Source organism: Nerophis ophidion, linkage group LG06 (genome assembly GCF_033978795.1).
Source record: "Nerophis ophidion isolate RoL-2023_Sa linkage group LG06, RoL_Noph_v1.0, whole genome shotgun sequence".
Lineage (NCBI taxonomy): Eukaryota > Metazoa > Chordata > Actinopteri > Syngnathiformes > Syngnathidae > Nerophis > Nerophis ophidion.
This window is the reverse complement of record NC_084616.1, coordinates 28,875,753-28,898,599: the sequence shown is the minus strand read 5'-3', so window position 1 is coordinate 28,898,599 and position 22,847 is coordinate 28,875,753. Positions and strand designations below refer to the sequence as shown.

Sequence of the window (22,847 nt, the reverse complement as noted above, 5' to 3'; positions counted from 1 at the left end):
TGAATAAGATACTCTTTAGGGTTCATATGTTTATAATTCTGACTGTGATGAAGTCAGTGCCTCACCAGCCATGAACCTCAACGCACGTCACTAGGGTAGATCCACCAATGGCGTTTGTTTACATTTTAATGCCGGTGAGCTACGGTGTATAGTGAAGCATGTTTAACTATTCCTCATCCTACAGGGATGGTACTTGTAAGAAACTTACTGTATTTGTTGCCATGAAGACCATGATTAGGGATTTAAAAAGCTAAAACACTGCAGACGGCGGATGGATGTTAGCCTCGAGCTAACTAGCCATGTCTTAAAGCACCTCTTCCTGAGGGAGTTTCAGTGTTAAAACTTCACCTTTATCGTTACTTTTTATACCAAAATGCGTTCGTTCTCCCTTTTCTGTCTACACATTGTGTCTGCTTATAAGTACTCAGTCATTGTGTGCCACTGAACATGCTACTTGAGTAGCATGTTCAGTGGCACACAATGACTGAGTCACGTCGTGACATTGCTGGTTTACAAGTAGATCTACTTGTAAACCAGCAATGTCATGACGTGAGTTTGACGCGGGCGCGCGGGGGTGCGGGACCGGTATGTTTCAGAAACGGTATCGTACCAAAAATGATTCATTAGTATCGCGGTACTATACTAATAACGGTATACCGTACAACCCTACTATGGAGGAATACTAACCAATAAGTTAGTGCCAAATTAGGGTAAATTTAGGAACACAAACGTTCTTACCTTTCAGCGCTCTGGAGGAACGCGCCAAAAAAATTTGCATCCACACTGTGATTCGGCTGCCAACAGACAGAACTGGGCATTTGATAGGCATTGGGAAAGAAGTGTGATTGGTCATAGAAAGATGGGAAACAAAGCAGCAGGTATCAAAAGGTAAGGGAAGTTGGATTTGTAGAATAGAGCCTGAAAAAGCTGGGGGGACTCCACTGGGGATACACAGATTCCTGACAGTGTTGTGGCGCTCCTGAATCAGGCGTAGCAACATCCCTATTTTTTTTTGCTTAATGAAAAGTTTTGTCCACTTTACAAACTTAAAGGCCTACTGAAACCCACTACTACCCACCACGCAGTCTGATAGTTTATATATCAATGATGAAATATTAACATTGCAACACATGCCAATACGGCCTTTTTAGTTTACTAAATTACAATTTTAAATTTCCCGGGAGTTTTGTCCTGGAAACGTTGTGTAATGATGACGTGTACGCAAGACGTCACAGGTTTTTAGGAAGTATGAGCGCTGCACACACACAGCTAAATGTTGTCTGCTTTGACGGCATAATTACAGAGTATTTTGGAGATCTGTGTTGCTGAATCTTTTGCAATTTGTTCATTTAATATTGGAGAATTCACAGTAGAAAGATGGAGTTGGGAAGCTTTAGCCTTTAGCCACACAAACACACTGTGATTCCTTGTTTAAAATTCCTGGAGGTGAAACTTTACTATGGAACAAGCGAACATGAATCAAGACGGAATGTCAACCAGCAGGTTTCGGTGAGAAAATTGTGGTTAAAATTCGCTTCTTACCGGAGAAAAGCTGAGCTTGTGTCGTCCATAGCTGCCGTCGACTCCCCTGAGACACTGCGCGTCAAGACACCCGTTGAGACACAGTTCCGACTATCAGGTACTATTTAATCTCACTAAAACACTAGCAACACAATAGAAAGATAAGGGATTTCCCAGAATTATTCTATCAAATGTGTCTAAAAACATCGGAATCCGTCCCAATCGCGTTTTTTTTTTTTTTTACTTTTTTTTTTTGTTTTCTAGTCCATTGCTATCAATATCCTCAAACACAAATCTTTCATCCTCGCTCAAATTAATGGGGAAATTGACGTTTTCTCGGTCCGAATAGCACTTTTTGTTGGAGGCTCCCATTAAAAACAATGTGAATATGTGAGGAGCCCCCACCCTTGGGATGTCATCGTCTGCAAATTCCGGTAGAGGCAGGGCTTTTCTCTTAGCACCGAAAGTTTCGAACTTTATCATGGATGTTCTCTACTAAATCCTTTCAGCAAAAATATGGCATTTCAGTAGGCCTTTAAGGTGCCAAACATTGGACTAATGTGCAATAACTTGAAAAATATTTCACTTTATGCAGACATACATGTACTCATCGCAAAGTCGTTTTTTCTCTTTCTCCACGGCGATTCCTTCCTTCTTTCCATCCTGGTCTGTTGTGTTTGTGGAACTCCTTTTAAAGGCCTACTGAAATGAAATGTTCTTATTTAAACGGGGATAGCAGGTCCATTCTATGTGTCATACTTGATCATTTTGCGATATTGCCACTTTTTTGCTGAAAGGATTTAGTAGAGAACATCCACCATAAAGTTCGCAACTTTAGTTGCTGATAAAAAAGCCTTGCCTGTACCAGAAGTAGCAGACGGTGTCCGCGTGACATCACTGGTTGTAGAGCTCCTCACATCCTCACATTGTTTACAATCAGGGCCACCAGCAGCTAAAGCGATTCGGACCGAGAAAGCGACAATTTCCCCATTAATTTGAGCGAGGATGAAAGATTTGTGGATGAGGATAGTGAGAGTGAAGGACTAGAAAAAAAAAGACGAGGGCAGTGGGAGCGATTCAGATGTTATTAGACACATTTACGAGGATAATTCTGGAAAATCCCTTATCTGCTTATTGTGTTACTAGGGTTTTAGTGAGATTATATAGTCATACCTGAAAGTCGGAGGGGTGTGGTGACCGCCAGTGTCTCTGAGGGAAGCCATGGAGGAGCCAAGAAAGTCACAGCTGCCTCTTTGACAGCTGCAGGAGGAACGACACAAGCTCTGCTCATGTTTACGGAAAGAGCCGACTTATTACTATACTTTTCTCACCGAAACCTGTCGTTTGACATGTGGTAGAGAACCAAGTTCGCTTGACCGCTCTGTTCCATATTAAAGCTTTACAACAAACAAAATGAATTGATTAACGTGGGCCCCAACTTAAACAAGTTGAAAAACTTATTTGGGTGTTACTATTTAGTGGTCAATTGTACGGAATATGTACTGTACTGTGCAATCTACTAATAAAAGTATCAATCAATCAATCAAAGCCACATGTTGGTAAACGTCACAAGTCGGGGCATAGCTCAAACCATTATTTTAGAACAAAGCAAAATTGTTTCATTAATATCTCCCCAACACCTCCATGGACTGAATTCTTATTTTCGGCACGTTTAGAAATCCCCATTACACAAAAACAAGGGCCAAGAGGCAAAAAGTAGGTTTTGAACCCAGAAATGCAAATATTGGAAATCGGTTACATAATAACAATACTACTTGTGCATACAGTATGTACTGTACTTACAACAAAGGTTGAAGGTCACTGTGGAAACACAATCAGGTGCAACTTGAGAAACACCTTGCAAACAACAACAATCATTTGAAAGTAAGGCAGTATATGCCTATTTGTAGTGTCAAAAGCCTTTCAAACACCATTCTTTCTCTTAGTAGTTAATTCCTCTTTCTCATTTCCTGTGTGACTATGGATTTTTTTTTTTGCTATAATCTTTAATGATATGCAATAATGACCCAGAGAGAGCCTTGGTCATGAACCAACAAACAGACAAAATGATCTAAGGTCCTAATACCTCAGAACAGGGGTGTCAAACTTATTTTAGATCAGGGGCAACATGGAGAAAAATCTACTTCCAAGTGGGCCGGACTGGTAAAAACACAGCACGATAACTTACAAATAAAGACAACTTCAGATTGTTTTCTTTGTTTAAAAATAGAACACGCACATTCTGAAAATGTACAAATTATAATGTTGTTGTTGTTGTTGTTTTTTACACTTACATATTGAGGTTAATAGTATCCCACCTTTATTTGTCGTTATTTATACTTTCTCAATCAATTATGTGATTATGTTCATTAGTCAACTCATTGGGGTTAATTTTCAATCCATCAAAATAAAAATAAAATTATTAAAATCAAATTACAGGATATACCTATGTACAAACCCCGTTTCCATATGAGTTGGGAAATTGTGTTAGATGTAAATATAAACGGAATACAATTATTTGCAAATCCTTTTCAACCCATATTCAGTTGAATGCACTACAAAGACAAGATATTTGATGTTCAAACTCATAAACTTTATTTATTTTTTTGCAAATAATAATTAGTTTAGAATTTCATAGTTGCAACACGTGCCAAAGTAGTTGGGAAAGGGCATGTTCACCACTGTGTTACATCAGCTTTTCTTTTAAGAACACTCAATAAATATTTGGGAACTGAGGAAACCAATTGTTGAAGCTTTGAAAGTGGATTATTTTCCCATTCTTGTTTCATGTAGAGCTTCAGTCGTTCAACAGTCCGGGGTCTCCGCTGTCGTATTTTATGCTTCATTAAGCGCCACACATTTTCGATGGGAGACAGGTCTGGACTGCAGGCGGGCCAGGAAAGTACCCGCACTCTTTTTTTACAAAGCCAAGCTGTTGTAACACATGCTGAATGTGGCTTGGCATTGTCTTGCTCAAATAAGCAGGGGCGTCCATGAAAAAGACGGCGCTTGGATGGCAACATATGTTGTTTCAAACTTGTATGTACCTTTCCGCATTAATGATGCCTTCACAGATATGTAAGTTACCCATGCCTTGGGCACTATTGCACCCCCATACCATCACAGATGCTGGCTTTTCAACTTTGCGTCGATAACAGTCTGGATCGTTCGCTTCCCCTTTGGTCCGGATCACACTATGTCAAATATTTCCAAAAAAAATTTGAAATGTAGACTCGTCAGACCACAGAACACTTTTCCACTTTGCATCAGTCCATCTTTGATGATCTCGGGCCCAGAGAAACCCGCGGCGTTTCTGGATGTTGTTGATAAATGGCTTTCGCTTTGCATAGTAGAGCTTTAACTTGCACTTACAGATGTAGCGACGAACTGTATTTAGTGACAGTGGTTTTATGAAGTGTTCCTGAGCCCATGTGGTGATATCCTTTAGAGATTGATGTCAGTTTTTGATACAGTGCCGTCCAAGGGATCGAAGGTCATGGTCATTCAATGTTGGTTTCCGGCCATGCCGCTTACGTGGAGTGATTTCTCCAGGTTCTCTGAACCTTTTGATGATATTATGGACCGTAGATGTTAAAATCCCTAAATTTCTTGAAAATTGCACTTTGAGAAAGATAGTTATTAAAATGTTTGACTATTTGCTCACACAGTTGTGGACAAAGGGGTGTACCTCACCCCATCCTTTCTTGTGAAAGACTGAGCATTTTTTGGGAAGCTGTTTTTATACCCAATCATGTCACCCACCTGTTCCCAACTAGCATGCACACCTATGGGATGTTCCAAATAAGTGTTTGATGAGCATTCCTCAACTTTACCAGTATTTTTTGCCACCTTTCCCAACTTCTTTGGCACGTGTTGCTGGCATCAAATTCTAAAGTCAATGATTATTTGCAAAAAAAAAAAAAAAAATGTTTATCAGTTCGAACATCAAATATCTTCTCTTTGTAGCATATTCAACTGATTATGGGTTGAAAAAGATTTGCAAATCATTGTATTCCGTTTATATTTACATCTAACACAATTCCTCAACTCTTATGGAAACGGGGTTTGTATAAACATCATGTGGTTATTTTTGTTTACAGATATAGCAGCGGTCGGTAACCCGCTGCTCCGGAGCTGCACGCGGTTCTTTGGCATCTCTGATTCGGCTCAGCAGCATAATCGCCGACCCCCCAGACTGTTACGGGGGTATTCCGGATTTCGGTGCCTCTCCCGGACATCATCTGGGGTCAACGTTTTCGGATTTTCTCTTGGACTACCACATTGGGGCATACCGTGGAGGTTTTACTATTAACCTCCTCTACAACATGTCATCGCACCTGCATTTCATGCATCGCTATCTGCGTGCCGACCGGACGCATACTTGCCAGTCTAGCGACATGTTGTATGTGGCTTCCGCAGATACACATACACGACTGCAAGGTATACTGGGTGGTACAGTTTACACTGACGGTTGTGATATAAACAACTTTAACACTCTAACTAATACGCACTACACTGTAAACCCACACCAAACAAGAATGACAAACACATTTCGGGAGAACATCCTTACAGTAACACAACATAAATGCAACACAGCAAATACCCAGAATGCTTTGCATCCATGACTTTTCCTCAGTATATTATATACCCCGATAGCACCAACACCCCCCCCCCCCCCATGCCCCCCTCCTTGCGTCGTTTGAGGTGGGCAGGGTTGGGAGCGCGGGAGTGTAAATTATAGTCAGGAAGAGTCATGGATGCAAAGGATTCTTTATTTTGTGAAACGGGTCAAATGGCTCTTTGAGTGGTAAAGGTTGCCGACCCCTGATATATAGCATAATCTAGATACATAGATACAAAGAATTGCTATTGCGACATCTATAGGACACATTTACAACAGCAGTTTCTTTCATTCAAAAATGTTGACTCATTTTTATACTTAGGAAACACATCCGGCGGGCAGGATAAAACCTGTTCACGGGGCTGTTTAGGCCCGCAGACCTTACGTTTGACACCCCTACCTTAGAAGATCCACAGGGGAGATTGGTCAAATATTTTAGTGTTTTAGAGCTTTTAATGCAACCTGGCCTGGATAGCATATCAGTGAGTCTTGCTGGTAAAAGACACACAAGCACAAAGCTTCATTTCCTTATTATTTTTCAGTCAGAGTATTTCGTGCAACAGGTGAAATCCTGCCAGAAAGCATCAACATCAGTCACATTCTTGTGCGTGGTGTCTTTTAATGAGTCTATATTTATACTCAGATTAACCTTGCCTTACTGCGCAACTGCAATTTATTTGATAGCACTTGGCTCACCTGAGTAAAATGTGCTTATCCACTTGTCAAACTTGACGATATAACAGTAGGAATCACATTAAGTCAAGAGTAATCATACAGCGCATTTTATATAACTGAAGAAAATTATGGGATATGAATACTTGGGTATTAGAAAATGACTAAGTAAAGGGGAATGATTGACTTTTGAAAGGAGGCTTTAATCACAGCAGGTCTCAAATAATGGTAAAAGGGAACATTTTATGATTGTATATGTATTGGGATCCACTAAGGAGGAGAAGAGAAAATAGAAGAACATTTCTGAAACCTTTGCAGCAATAATACAATTCAGCAAATGTAAAGGTATTATGTTGCTTTAAAAGTGAATACTTCATATTCACAAAACAGTTGTTCTGGCCAGTCAGAGGTGGTAATGTTCAGGCAGAATAAATAACAGTTAATTTACATCATCAAAAGAGACAAGCAGTAGAATATGGATCGATAAATGATAAGCCTCTGTGAACCAACGCCATGCTATATTGATTTTAGCCCATTACTTTTGTTCGTCTGGGTTTACTAGCAAATACAAAAGTCATATATCATCAACAAAAATGCCTAATGTTTTTGAAATTCAACAATAAAACAATTATTAAAAACGACTAAGTGAAAAAGATTGGTATTACAAAACATAAAACCAGTGAAGTTGGCACGTTGTGTAAATCGTAAATAAAAACAGAATACAATGATTTGCAAATCCTTTTCAACTTATATTTAATTGAATAGGCCGCAAAGACAATATTTTTTCAATGTTCAAACTGAGAAACATTTTGTTTTATGCAAATATTTATTAAATTAGAATTCAATGGCAGCAACACATTGCAAAAAATTTGGCACAGAGGCATTTTTACCACTGTGTTACATGGCCTTTCCTTTTAACAATACTCAGTTACCGTTTGGGAACTGAGGAGACCAATTTTTGAAGCTTTTCATGTGGAATTATTTCCCATTCTTGCTTGACGTACAGCTAAAGTTGTTCTAGAGGTCTGGACTACAGGCAGTCCAGTCAAGTACCCACACTCTTATTACGAAGCCACGCTGTTCATGTAACATGTGGCTTGGCATTGTCTTGCTGAAATTAGCAGGGGTGTCCATGATAACGTTGCTTGGATGGCAACATTTGTTGCTCCAAAACCTGTATGTACCTTTCAGCATTAATGATGCCTTCACAGATGTATAAGTTACCCATGCTTTGAGCACTAATACACCACCATTCCATCACAGATGCTGGCTTTTGAAATTTGTGCTTATAACAATCCAGATGGTTATTTTCCTCTTTGGCCCGAAAGACACGACGTCCACAGTTTCCAAAAACAATTTGAAATGTGGACTCATCAGACCACACAACACTTTTCCCCTTTGCATCAGTCCATCTTAGATGAGCCCGAGCCAGCCAAGCTTTACTGGGTGTTGTTGATAAATGGCTTTCACTTTTCATAGTAGAGTTTTAAGTTGCACTTACAGATGTAGTGACAAACTAGAGTTACTGACAGTGTTTTTTTTAAGTGTTCCTGAGTCTATGTGGTGATATAATTTTCACACGGATGTCGCTTTTAGATGCAGTTCCGCCTGAGGGATCAAAGGTCAAGGGCATTCAATGTTGGTTTTCGGCCTTTCTCCAGATTTTCTGAACCTTTTGATGATATTACGGACTGTAGATGGTGAAATCCCTAAATTCCTTGAAATAGCTCGTTGGGAAATGTTTTTCTTAAACTGACAATTTGTTAACGCATGGGTTCAAAAAGTGGTGACCCTCGCCCCTTCCTTGTTTTTGAATGACTGAGGATTTCACGGGAGTTGCTTTTATACTAAATCATGGCACCCACCTGTTCCCAATTAGCCTGTTCACTTGTGGGATGTTCCAAATAAGTGTTTGATGAGCATTCCTCAACGTTCTCAGTCTTTTTTGCCACTTGACCCAGCTTTTTTGAAACATGTTGCAGGCATCAAATTTCAAATTAGCTAATATTTGCAAAAAATACCAAAGTTTACCTGTTCGAAGGTTAAGTATATTGTCTTTGCAGTCAATTCCAATGTATATAGGATGAAATTGATTTGCAAATCAATGTATTGTGTTTTTTTTTTCTTTTTACATGTGTCAACTTCACTGGTTTTGGGTTTTGTGCAATGATAGTGTGACAAAAACAGCCTAATTTCAAACCTGGAATAGTGCTAACATCCATCTTATTTTGTCCATCAGTGACGCAGAGATCAATTTACATGTGTTCGTTCTGTCTCATCTTGATAACTTTAAGTTATTATTTACAGGTCTCCCCATGTCCAGCATTGAAAGATTACAGCTGGTACAAAATGGGGCTGCTAGACTCTCGACTCGGACAAGAAAGTTTGATCATATACGCCTATACTGGCCCACCTGCACTGGCTCCTGGTACATTTAAGATGCAACTTTATGGTATACTTACTTAGGTACAAAATATTAAATGGTATATGACCTTTTTATCTTGCTGATTGTATTGTACCCTACGTCCATCCATCCATTTCCTACCGCTTATTCCCTTTTGGGGTGGCAGGGGGCGCTGGCGCCTATCTCAGCTACAATCGGGCGGAAGGCGGCGTACACCCTGGACAAGTCGCCACCTCATCGCAGGGCCAACACAGATAGACAGACAACATTCACACTCACATTCACACACTAGGGCCAATTTAGTGTTGCCAATCAACCTATCCCCAGGTGCATGTCTTTGGATGTTCCATCCTGAAAATTATGTTACAAAAAAAAACAGCTATTAGTGATTCACTGAGCCCCCCCTAAATTTGGCTGGAGTGTTTAGTATTCGGGTTCCAGTACTCTGGAAGGCCCTAACGGCAACAATTAAAGAGAGCCACCTCAGTAGAAGTCCCACCTTAAAACTCATCTATAGACTCAAAATTTTAAATAGACTCTGTTTAAGACCGGTTGACAAGCCACTTCTCTTTTTTGCCGGGTGGCTACGAATAATCTCTGAAGAGGTATCAGTTCGGAGGAGGAGCAAGCTGTTTTAAGTCATGACCCAGGTGGACCAATCCTCTACAACAAGAATGAAGACCTCCTACGACACTCTGCCAGCCCCCCGATGGAATGCACTCTCACAATATCATGAATAATTCAATAACTGTACCCACTTGGCATCCATTGCAGCCGGTCACTGAGAAAGAGGGGGTCCCCAGATTAGCAACCCCTTCCCAAGGTTTCTCTTTTATCCCATTTTGGGCTTTTGGAGTTTTTTCTTTCCCGAATGTGGTTTTCAGATCAGGGGATGTCATTGTGGTTTGTGCAGACCTTCGAGGCACTTGTGATTAAGGACAGCATAAATAAGCTTTGATAATTGAGTGAATCCATACGGTCGTAATTTTTTCCCCTCAAGATTTAAACGATTTTGCATCATCAAAGCGGACTGTTCAAACTATCTGGTTGACCACACTTCCTTCAAAATGTGCATGGAGTAAAAGTATGAAGGCACATCATTTATTTACATCTAGATGGGACCACCAAATAAGCGTTGCATCATAAAAACAATGTTGGACTTATTTGTGCATTGGCAAATAACATTTGATAGACTTTGCACTCTGTAGTTGATTTAAGGGTGTGAAGTTAAATGTTCAGATAAATGTAGCTACTTCCCTGCTGTCACCAGTGTTTGATTTCAGACAAAATGCAGGACATGGCTTCATGGTGGCAGAGGGGTTAGAGCGTCTGCCTCACAATACGTAGGTCCTGAGTAGTCAGGGTTCAGTCCCGGGCTCGGGATCTTTCTGTGTGGAGTTTGCATGTCCTCCCCGTGAATGCGTGGGTTCCCTCCGGGTACTCCGGCTTCCTCCCAGTTCCAAAGACATGCACCTGGGGATAAGTTGATTGGCAACACTAAATCGGCCCTAGTGTGTGAATGTGAGTGCGAATGTTGTCTGTCTATCTGTGTTGGCCCTGCGATGAGGTGGCGACTTGTCCAGGGTGTACACTGCCTTCCGTCCGATTGTAGCTGAGATAGGCACCAGTGCCCCCCGCGACCCAAAAGGGAATAAGCGGTAGAAAATGGATGTTTGGATGGAAAATGCAGTACATTTTTGCTTTGGAATATGTAGGTGACAAGAGGTTTACCGTATTTTTCAGACTATAAGTCACAGTTTTTTTCATAGACTTATACTTAGGAGCGACTTATGTGTGAAATAATTAACACATTACCATAAAATATCAAATAATATTATTTAGCTCATTCACGTAAGAGACTAGACGTATAAGATTTCATCAGATTTAGCAATTAGGAGTGACAGATTGTTTGGTAAACGTAGAGCATGTTCTATATGTTATAGTTATTTGAATGACTCTTACCATAATATGTTATGTTAACATACCAGGCACCTTCTCAGTTGGTTATTTATGTGTCATATAACGTACACTTATTCGGCCTGTTGTTCACTATTCTTTATTTATTTTAAATTGCCTTTCAAATGTTTCTTCTTGGTGTTGAATTTTATCAAATAAATTTCCCCCCAAAATGCGACTTATACTCCAGTGTGACTTATATGTGTTTTGTTTCCTTCTTTATTATGCATTTTCGGCAGGTGCGACTTATACTCCGGAGCAATTTATACTCCAAAAAATATGATACTTACTTTTTTGTATCGTCTGCCTGATGGCAGCAGCATGAAGGAGTAGTGCAGGAGTGAGGAGGGGTGCTCAGTTACGATGATGGATTTATTTCCCACTGAGGGCCTGTACAGTTCAGTCAGAGGAAGTTGGGCTGTTCTGGTTATTTTCCTGGCCTGATTAACCAAATTTTCCGAATTATAGAGCACCACGGTATCTAAGCAGCACCCACTAAATTTTAGAAGAAAACAATATATTTCCATAGATTAGCCACACCGGGACTATAAGCCACAGATACATACATTGTGAAATAAGTTATTTACCAGAAATATTTTGAAACTGTTTATTTACAAAGCTTTTTTTTTTTTTTCAAACAATACATGTGACACGGCAGTAAAACAGCTGATCAAACAAAACAGACGTCATCGTCATGGACCCACTAACTGTGGAAGCTTGCGTGCCAATCAGCTGAACAGATTCAATAACTCCATGGTGACGTCTTGGTGAATTTACTGAGGAATTAACGAAACTGAAACTGAAACAGGAGCAAAATATTTCCATTGTAAGTAAAAAAATACTCACCCAAACACTTTTAAATGTGTTAGCATATTAGCTAATGCTAACAACGCCAGCTTAATTACATTACAATAGAACAAACACATATGCATGAAAACACTACAACAGATATCACAAATGGTACAGTTTAGTAAGTATGAATAGTTTTAGTTGTATTTCAAAAGTTGCAAACCTTGCTTGGAGTTATGAGTGAAGAATCCATACGAGTAGAAACTTCATTGATGACTAGAAGACGGAACAGCGCTTCCATTCAAAGCGTTAAACAGCAGGAAACACTACAGTCATTCATGCAGCAATACCTGCAGTAAGGAAACTTCACCAAAAGATAGCACCATACGACAAACAATACCATTTTAACGTATAAGTACAATGGCCGTCCGCATTGAAAAATCCAAAAATTAGTTGTACCGTTTTATAAGCCGCAGAGTACAAAGCGTAGGAAAAATGTATCGGTTTATCGTCCTTTATTTACGGTATTATGCATTTTGTTTTGGTGTTGACAGTGAGTAAGTTGAACTACGATAACATGTTATAGATTAAAGTAGACTTGTCCAGGGTGTACCCCGCCTTCCGCCCGATTGTAGCTGAGATAGGCGCCAGCGCCCCCCGCGACCCCAAAAGGGAATAAGCGGTAGAAAATGGATGGATGGATGTAAAAATGTGTTAAAATATTTTTGTTGATGTTAAAAGCCCTCAGTTTCCTTAGCAAACGGAGGCCCTGTTATGCCTTTTTTTTTTAGACCGAGTCAGCACATTGTGTGAAGGACATGCAGGTGTCAATCTCTATCCCAAGATATTTAAAACGCTGTTCCTGCCCCACCAGCTGACCTTGTGTGGTTAGCGGTTGGAACAGGTGCTCTGGGTTGTTCCCTCTGGATCTGCAGCACAGCTCCTTTGTTTTTGATATATTGCGCTCTAATGAGCTTCATATTGGTGTGACTGTTATGTAAGAAAGGTATTAGAGGGACTTGATGTAAAAATGTATGTGCTCCATTCTAAAAGATGAACATAAATAATTGTTTTTTTTAATTGTGTTCAAGGGATCATATAATGCAAAACCAACTTTTCTTACCTGTTGTATTTATATTCGTGTATTTGGCATCATCAAAATATGGAGGTGGAGATATTAAATACTTTTGCGTCTTTTCAAACAGAAGTTCAGACTTTAGCGACATATTTTGTCCTTAGTTACGTCAGCTAATATCTCCATATATGGTAGAAGTTTACGTCAGTTTAAATCCACCGTTTTTAGCTGTAGTCCAACGTTCTAGTGAATAAGTTCCTTTTGTATCTCTATCTTGATGTGGGGTGGACTGGCTCGTACGCACACATGAATGCTTAAAGTGGAAAATTATCACAATTTCAGAAGGGTTAAAACCAATAAAAATCAGTTACCAGTGGCTTATTTTATTTTTTGAAATTTTTTTCAAAATTTTACCCATCCCGGAATATCCCTAAAAAAAGCTTTAAAGTGCCTGATTTTCGCTATCTGTGAAGCCATTGTCCATTTTCAATCAATCAATCAATCAATCAATCAATCAATCAATGTTTACTTATATAGCCCTAAATCACTAGTGTCTCAAAGGGCTGCACAAACCACAACACAAACCACTACGACATCCTCGGTAGGCCCACATAAGGGCAAGGAAAACTCACACCCAGTGGGACGTCGGTGACAACAATGACTATGAGAACCTTGGAGAGGACGAAAGCAATGGATGTCGAGCGGGTTTCCTGTGACGTCATCCAGTGGTGCCAATACAGATAGCACAGCAAGATATAGTGACATTAGTTCGGATTCAGACTGGGATTTCAGCGGCTTAAGCGATTCAACAGATTACGCATGTATTAAAACGGATGCGAGGAGTATGGAGGCAGATAGCGAAAACAAAATTAAAGAATAAACTGAAGCTATTTAGCGAATAGCTATTAACGCTATTTGGCCATGTTTGCCTTAGCATCGCCGGTAAAATGTGCAGACCAACAATCGTAAGTTTCGCATCTTGTGGCACTGGATCAACTTAAATCCATCGATTGGTAAGTGTTTGTTTGGCATTAAATGTGGGTGAAGAGAAACGCTGGATGTAAATATAGTTTCAAATGTACATCCAGATAGCCTAAATAGCATGTTAGCATCGATTAGCTGACAGTCATGCCGCGACCAAATATGTCTGATTAGCACATAAGTCAATAACATCAACAAAACTCACCTTTGTTATTTAGTTGACTTTATCGTTGGATATACATCTGCAGGTTATCCATACATCTCTGTGCCATGTCTGCCTTAGCACCGCCGGTAAAATGTGCAGACACTCCGGCACATTCAATGGGGGTCTGGTGGCAGATTTCTTTGACTTTATCGTTGGAAATGCATCTGCTTTGAGTGTCGCAGGATATCCACACAATCTTGCCATCTCTGTAGTAGGATAACTTTCGTCGGTAAAGTGTGCGGAACAAACGACTGACCATTTCGTCAGCTTTCCCCACATCCTCGTATTTTGAACAAATTTTGTCCAATTTCTTGCCACTTTCGCATCTTTGGGCTGTGGTGCAACTTGAATCCCTCCCTGTTAGTGTTGTTACACCCTCCGACAACACAATGATGAGGCATGATGTCTCCAAAGTTCCAGAAAATAGTCGAAAAAACGGAAAATAACAGAGCTGAGACGCAGTGTTTGTAAAGTGTTTGAGAAAATGGCGGCTTTATTACCTTGGTGACGCCACGTTCTGATATCATCGCTCCGAGAGCGATAAATAGAAAGGCGTTTAATTCGCCAAAATTCACCCATTTAAAGTTCGGAAATCGGTTAAAAAAACATATGGTCTTTTTTCTGCAACATCAAGGTATATATTGACGCTTACATAGGTCTGGTGATAATGTTCCCCTTTATATCCTCCACTGTTGCCATTTCAAATTAAAAATAGCATATTGTTCTAACTTATCATTAAGTAGATTCGATATGGAAGGGCTAAAAACTACAACATGGCTGATGGTGTGGAGACGCAGTTGAAGGCAGCTTGGCCTGAGGCGGCTTTGGCACGTAAATAAGACCGCTCGGGCACTCTGAAGAGACACATAAAACATGATGTATGCAAAAATTTTACCAAAACACCACCATTTCATGTTACTTAGACTACAAGGAAGTGTTTTAAATGAACAAATGATTTCATAATAACCTGCTTAATGGCCATGTGGTTAGAGTGTCTGCACTGAGACTGAAAGGTTGTGAGTTCAAACCCCGGCCAAGTCATACCAAAAATTCTAAAAATGAGACCCATTACCTCCCTGCTTGGCACTCAGGAGTTGTAATTGGGGGTTAAATCACCAAAATGATTCTCAGGGATAAACATGTGGATGGGTCAAATGCTAATGTGTGGGCGACAATCGTTGGGACTTTTTTAACTTTTAACTTTAATATGACCCCTTTAGAAGAACACTCAAAAAAACACCACTAAACACAATTTCCTATTTTCTTATTGGCTTCTGAGGAAGTTCGTTGGATTTGTTTGCTGAAAAGTACTAAGAGTAATTTTCACTGAGAAAATACAGAGATGTTCTATTTCCTTTTGAAAGGCTTTATTTATTTCATGTAATACTGACACATGTACTCAATAGCGGTTAACAGGCGTTTAAAAACACAGATAATAAAACCATTTGATGATCAATTTATTTGTAGCCCAACTTATTCCATGGAACATTTTTACATGTATAACATAACATCTACTCGATATTTGTCAAATCTCACTCTTGAACAGATGTTATCCTTTGTCCAAAAACCAAAACATAAATAAGACTATCAATTTAAAATAAATATAAAAACTATTGAAGGTAAATTATTCCTACAAAGGTCACACTTGCAAAGCGAGACATGTTTTAATATTAGGAAACATTTTGATGTTTTGCACAAGTGTTTAATTTTATAGTGTAAACAGGAATATGATCATTTTCAAATAATTCATAATTCCCTGTATGTATACGGAACACTACTAAGTCATAGAAGAGGTTTTAATATAACAGCTTTCTGGAGGGGGGAAATGTCTTTTGCTCAGTATTTTTTAGGTCATAGTTCATTTGTTTCATAGTGTTGTGTTACGCAGTCCTTTGCAGCAAAGCACCACGCGACACCGTCGGAGTCAGTTGGGTTCCAGGTGATGGCGGCGTAAGTCTTGTCTTTCCAGGCAGCACTGCTTGGATCTTTTTAGAGAAACTAACCCACCGAAAATCGCTGAAGTCCATTTTGTTGTCTACGATCACCTCAACCACAGCTGGACTCTTCCTTTTCAGAGGCAGGCAAAACTATCGGGTGACCTAGAAAAAACAAAAGAAGTGGGTCAAAAGCCAGGAACAGATGGTTAAAAAAAAGCCTAGCAAGTTGCATGAAACACAAAAAGGTACACGAGAAAGAGTGGAATTAGTGCTGGTACATATCACTTCAAGGTCATTAATAATTCAGAGCAGTGCATCAGTCGTCTGTTTGAAAATAATGGAAAGTGATTCTTGTTGTAGGAGCAACAAGCACCCAGCGAGCACACTCCCGTCTGGCACAAGACTAAACAAGACACAGCTGGCATTATGGCAGGCAGCCTCCCTCTCAGCACCTGGCGCTCTGCCATGTCATTCACTGTGTTTGTGGATGCCGCCGAACTAATCACAAGGTCTCTTTACCACCTTTACCTTCCCATCTTCCAGTGTTCACTCTTTTAAGTCATTTCAAGCCATTAGGAGACATTTCCTACCAGTCAGTGTCCCAAATTGATGTAAGGGGTGTGTAATAGACCAGGCTTTTATGAGTCTCTGCTGCCCTGCATGCAGCTTAGTGCTGTGATTCCCACCTGGGATCCTCTCTTAACCCAAACACACGCCGGCCTCCTGTTCTTCCTCTTGTGAGACTCGGTCTTTTGTCCACAGCGGGTGCCAAATGTGAAGGCCAGTCCTCGCCGAGAGAGCACAGAATGAAGTGTTTTCTCCCAGCTGGCAGCTCAGGTGTGTGTATCAGGGCTGGCTCTATGACTCCGGGGCCCCCTTGCTGCCGGGGCCCGGTCCCATTGACTTCCGGCATCCTGTCCTTTGCCTGATCAAAGAATCTGCAGGCGTTTGTTGTCAAGCCAGTTCACGAGGCACACACACCGCTGTATCTCTCCTTTCAGGGACTTGGGGCCTGATTTACTAAAGGTTTGCGTGGACTAAAACCCTTGCAAACTTAATAGCACATGCAAAGCTGTTCTATTAAATGTATGCAAAGTGGATTGCATCTGTCAAGTAAGCAGGAAGAGGAGCACAATCCATTTTGCATCTTGGTCTTCATTAATATATAGACTATATGCTGACAATCAAAAAACCCACAGTACTTTCTTTTAGTGTTGTAATGATACCAATATTTTGGTACCGGTACTAAAATTATTTCGGTACATTTCTAAGTAAAGGCCACCACAAAAAAAAATTGCATTACTGGCTTTATTTTTAGAAAAATATCTTAGGGTAAATTAAACATATGTTTCTTATTGCAGTTAAGTCCATATGCAGTAACATATTGTGTCATTTATCATTCTATATTTTTCTCAACATTATTAAGGACAAGTGGTAGAAAATTAATTATTAATGGACTTGTTCATTTACTGTTAATATCTGCTTACTTTCTCTTTTAACATGTTCTGTCCGCACTTCTGTTAAAATGTAATAACCATTTATTCTTCTGTTGTTTGATACTTTACATTAGTTTTGGATGATACCACAAAATTGGCAATCAATCAAATACCAAGTAGTTACAGGATCATACATTGGTCATATTCAAAGTCCTCATGGGTCCAGGGACATATTTGCTGAGTTTATAAAAATATTATACATTTAAAAAGAACAAAAGTAGATGTTGTGATGCCAAAAAATATCATCGTAATCAACTAGATACTGCCTGTACTTGATATCATTACAGTGGCTGTTTGGTGTAGATCCACCAATCGCATGTGTTTAGATTTTGACGGCGGTGAACTACGGTGTGTAGTGAAGCATGTTTAGGTATTCCTCGTTCTGAAGGGGTGATACTTGTAAGAAACTTACCTTATTTGTCGCCATGGAGACCACGATTAGTGATTTAGAAGTAGCTAAAACACTGCCGACGGCGGATGGACGTTAGCCTCTAGCTAGCTAGCCATGTCTTAAATCACCTCTTCCTGAGGGCGTCTCAGTGTTAAAACTTCACCTTTATCGTTAGTTTCTAAGCCAAAATATGTCTGTTCTCCCTTTTCTGTCTACATACATTGTCTGTATGTAAGTACTCCGTGATTGTGTGCCGCCGAACATGCTCCTCTACTCGTAAAACAGCAATGTCACGACGTGACTTTGGATTGGTACGTTTCAGAGACGGTTTTGTACCGAAAATTATTCATTAGTATCGCGGTACTATACTAATACTGGTATACCGTACAACCCTACTTCCTTTCTTTTTTTAGTCCCCTTGCACGTCAATGCGCGTAGAGCCAACCCTCGCAACCAGGTCTCTCCATTTTGGGTCTATTGTGGGCAAGCAAGTAGTTGAGCTTGTGCCAGAGTCACATTATAGGCGTCAGGGTCCTCAGGCCGAGGCTTAAAGACCGGATTTTGAGAGACCCACAATACTGCACACGTAAAATGATTTATCAACACTGTGGCTGCTGTTGGCAGGAGCTCTGTGCTCTTGTGTCATCCTTTTGTGTTTACCTCTTGTTTTCATGTGTTTTTATATTTTTTTGCCTTTTGGTCCGGGACCCTTTGGGACTGTGTGACAAAGGGTGGCACTTTCGTGACCTCTGCGGTGCTTTTTTGTGGACTTCTGGATCTGCCTCCCGGGAGCCTTTTGGCCATGGAGACCAGCTGCTGGGTCTCTGCAACACCAGAGTCAGTTTGGAGAGACTGGAGGAGATGCGGATGAAGAGACAGGGCTGCGGAACTAGCACTGAGCGCCGGGACGGCGAGGCTTCGCAGTGTATTGGCTGGGTGAGCAGGTGTCAGACACCTCACTCACCTTGGACGTATCCTCACTCATCCATGCGGACTCTGGCCGAGAGTTGGTTGGCGGCCGAGAGTGGAGTCGGCTCTCTTGGTTGCTTTGTTGGGTCTGCTCCTGTCTCTGGCCATGCTCCCTCCACCCCAGCGGACGATGGCGTGGAACACCGCAGAGGCCACCACAGTGTATATGTTTCTTTTACTTTTTATTCATAGCTGCATGTAGAAGTGGCTTGTTGTATCAGCTCTGCTACTTTAATGTCTTTAATGTTCTTTGTGGTCTTTGATGTTTGATGTTTCCCTTTTACACACATGTAAGTGGGATGTGTACTATGGGTATGAGTTGTTTTTTTTTCCCTTGGCCTCAGTCTGGACCCTCTCTCCAGGGCCCAGGCTTAGACCGATTTTTTTATTTTATTTTAATCTTCTATTTTTTTCTCCCATTCCCCCCCACTTGTTTACCTGTATTTTACCTGTTTCGTATGGGGTGCTGGAAGCCGGCAGACCCGTCAGCGATCCCGTTCTGTCTCCCTGTAAGGTTTGTCTGATCTTGAATGGGATTGTGCTGACAATTTTTATTTTCCTGAAGGAACTCTCCTGACGGAATGGACAAAGTACTACCTAATCTAATCTAATATAATCTAATCTAATCTAATCTAATCTCTGTTTTGGGAGTGCCATTTTGCGTGGTGTTTATCACATGTGAAAAGGACCTGCTATCTGACACAGGTGCACACAGCTGTGATAAAATAGGTGGTCACGCTCCAAAGACATACGACAAAGACATAGCTACCTCTCTTTGTTTATAATGTATATTTTCTGCTGGATCTACTCTCTATTTTATTGTGCCTTTTTTTTTTTTCTGCAGCTGTTACATATACTTTAATATTGTACATAGTAATTGGTATTTGTTATGCATTGTATATCCATCCATCCATCCATTTTCTACCGCTTATTCCCTTTCGGAGTCGCGGGGGGCGCTGGCGCCTATCTCAGCTACAACCGGGCGGAAGGCAGGGTACACCCTGGACAAGTCGCCACCTCATCGCAGGGCCAACACAGATAGACAGACAACATTCACACTCACATTCACACACTAGGGCCAATTTTAGTGTTGCCAATCAACCTATCCCCAGGTGCATGTCTTTGGAAGTGGGAGGAAGCCGGAGTACCCGGAGGGAACCCACGCATTCACGGGGAGAACATGCAAACTCCACACAGAAAGATCCCGAGCCTGGATTGGAACCCAGGACTGCAGGACCTTCGTATTGTGAGGCAGACGCACTAACCCCTCTGCCACCGTGAAGCCCTTTATATATTGTATACAAATATATCAGTATATATTATATACTATATATTTAATATGTAAATATTACATTTATGTTATATCTTATAATGCTACTATGGTACATTTTGAGTCTACTTAATACCTGCATTATCCTTTCCATCCTTTTTGACTGAGCTACTGTGTGGAACAATTTCCCTTGTGGATCAATAAAGTTTGTCTAAGTCTAAGTCTAAGATGGACAGAGAACTAATCCGTCAACATGTGTGTTTCAACATATTTGTATTGACAGAAATAAAAAAAATGTTAGACATTGTCTATTCAACAATTTTCCTTTTATATTTTTATTTCTCGCTGGGTGACTTGTGGAGCTGATTAAAATGACTTCAAATGGTGTGGGGTTTTTTTTGTTTTTTTTAATGTCTCAGTTTTTTTTAAATTTAGGAAATATATCTCCTACCATTGTGCATTTTATTGCATTTAATTCATTCTAGATGCACAAATGCACTGTTTTTTTGTTTTTTTTTGGATTGGGCCCCTTTTTTACTCATCCTCCCCCAGTGTCTACCTTTTCCCCACCTTCTACGGGGCGCCGTAGTAGCAACCCATCAGCGTTCCTGTTCTGGAACCCTGTACAAGGTTCCTTTATCTAATCTTAAACAGGTTCATGCTGAGAACAAAATTGTGTTTTACTTGTACAATGACAATAAAGTTCCATCCATCCGTAATGTGATCACAGATCTCGCGCACAGAATGAAGTGTCAGTGTGCGTATGTTTCTGTTGTCCGGATCGCGATTCAGAAAAGGTGTTACAGATTACAGATGTGTGCTGCTGGTTGAACACCTCGCACACAAAGGAAGAATATGATCCCCTGCGTGGTAAAGGCCCGTATGCATGCAAAATCTTCATTCAAATTGCACACGCAGTCTTGGTAGATCACACGCAACACACCCACTCATAGTACACATTCTTTGTTTTTTGCCCACACTGGTATTTAGGTCTAAGTTAATCAGACCCTTGGTCACCTAGGCCAGTGTTTTTCAACCTTTTTTGAGTCAAGGCATTTTTTCATTAAAAAAAATACGGAGGCACACCACTAGCAGTAAAAGGTTAAAAAATGAAACCACCAGGTTGTCGTGCCTTATTTTGAGTTTGTTGTTGTTTCCTGTGTGTGGTGCTTTAGTTCCTGTCTTGCACTGTTATTTCCTGTTGTTCACGCCTTCCTTTGAGTGCTATTCTCCACACCTGCTTCGTTTTCGCGATCAAGACTATTTAAGTTGTGTGTACGCTATCCTTCTTTGTGGGACATTGTTGATTGTCATGTCAAGTACGGATGTACTTTGTGGACTCCGTCTCTGCTCCACATGCTGTAAGTATTTGCTGTCGTCCAGCATTCTGTTTTTGTTTACTTTGTAGCCAGTTCAATTTTACTTTTGTTTTGCATAGCAAACCCTATGCTTCATTGCCTTTTCCTGGCGGGACTTACTTTTTGTTTATTTTTGGTTTAAGCGTTACATACCTTTTGACCTGCACAATGCCTCCCGCTGTGCTCTGCATATTCGGCATCACGACAAACCATCCTCGACGCGTTCCGACTTCTACAAAGCAATTAACTCAGTGTTTCCTAACCTTGTTGGACGTACCGAACCCCACCACTTTCCTATCCGCATTCACCGAACCCTTCTTTAGTGAAAAATAAAATGTTTTTTTTTTTTCAAATTCAAGACAAAGTTGTATTTTTTTTGGTAACACTTTAGTATGGGAAACATATTTTAAGTAACAAAGGCTTAATTTAAAGTTATTTGGACAGTAGGGGAACATATTTTCTAAGTAATAAAGACTTAATTTAGAGTTATTTGGTTAGGGTTAGGGTCAGGCTTAGAGGGTTAGGGTTATAATAAGGCCATGCCAAATAAGGCATTAATTAGTACTTAATGACTAGTTAAGAGCCAATATGTTACTAATTTGCATGTTACTAAGCAACTAATTAATGGTGAATATGTTCCCTATACTAAAGTGTTACCATGTTTTTTTTACTGGTGCACAAAATGAACTGTGCATGAACATCGCCTTCTTCAAATAACAAAACCAAGACAGTGCATAAACTCACAACAAATTACACACCTGCAAATCAATCCGCTGTTGCCGTATCCGTAATATGCCAAAAGGGGGAAGTTTGTATTGACACGAAGAGTCAGGTGTGTTTTGACCTTGGCCGAACCCTTGAGCTCGACTCCCTGGACACTTAGGGTTCGATCGAACCCTGGTTAAGAACCACTGAATTAACTACCTGCTGCCACCTACTGATATGGAGTATTACATGGTTACCCTGCCAAGCTCTACACAGCACAGGCACTCGACAACGGCACATTATTATAATTATTGATTTGCAAAAAATATTGTTTTGACCAATTAAGCGAAGTTGCAACATTTCCCACGGCACACTAGTGTGTTGCGGCACGGTGGTTGAAAAACACTGCCCTCGGCTGTAATATACATGCAAGTATAAATATGCCTGTAGGTGGCGCTTTCTGGGCCCGATTACACTGAACCATCAACCAGTGTTTG

At 40.4% G+C, this 22,847-nt stretch overlaps 1 protein-coding gene across 1 annotated transcript in view; it reads right to left on the bottom strand.

The window, feature by feature from the left end:
* Window positions 1-15,573: 15,573 nt before the first annotated feature.
* Window positions 15,574-22,847, bottom strand: part of LOC133554472 (chemokine-like protein TAFA-2) — a 334,073-nt gene continuing 326,799 nt past the window's right edge. Inside the window, exon 5 of the mRNA XM_061903290.1 lies at window positions 15,574-16,323. Coding sequence (XP_061759274.1) covers window positions 16,312-16,323 — 12 coding nt within the window. The 3' untranslated portion in view covers window positions 15,574-16,311. The remainder of the gene's footprint in view (window positions 16,324-22,847) is intronic.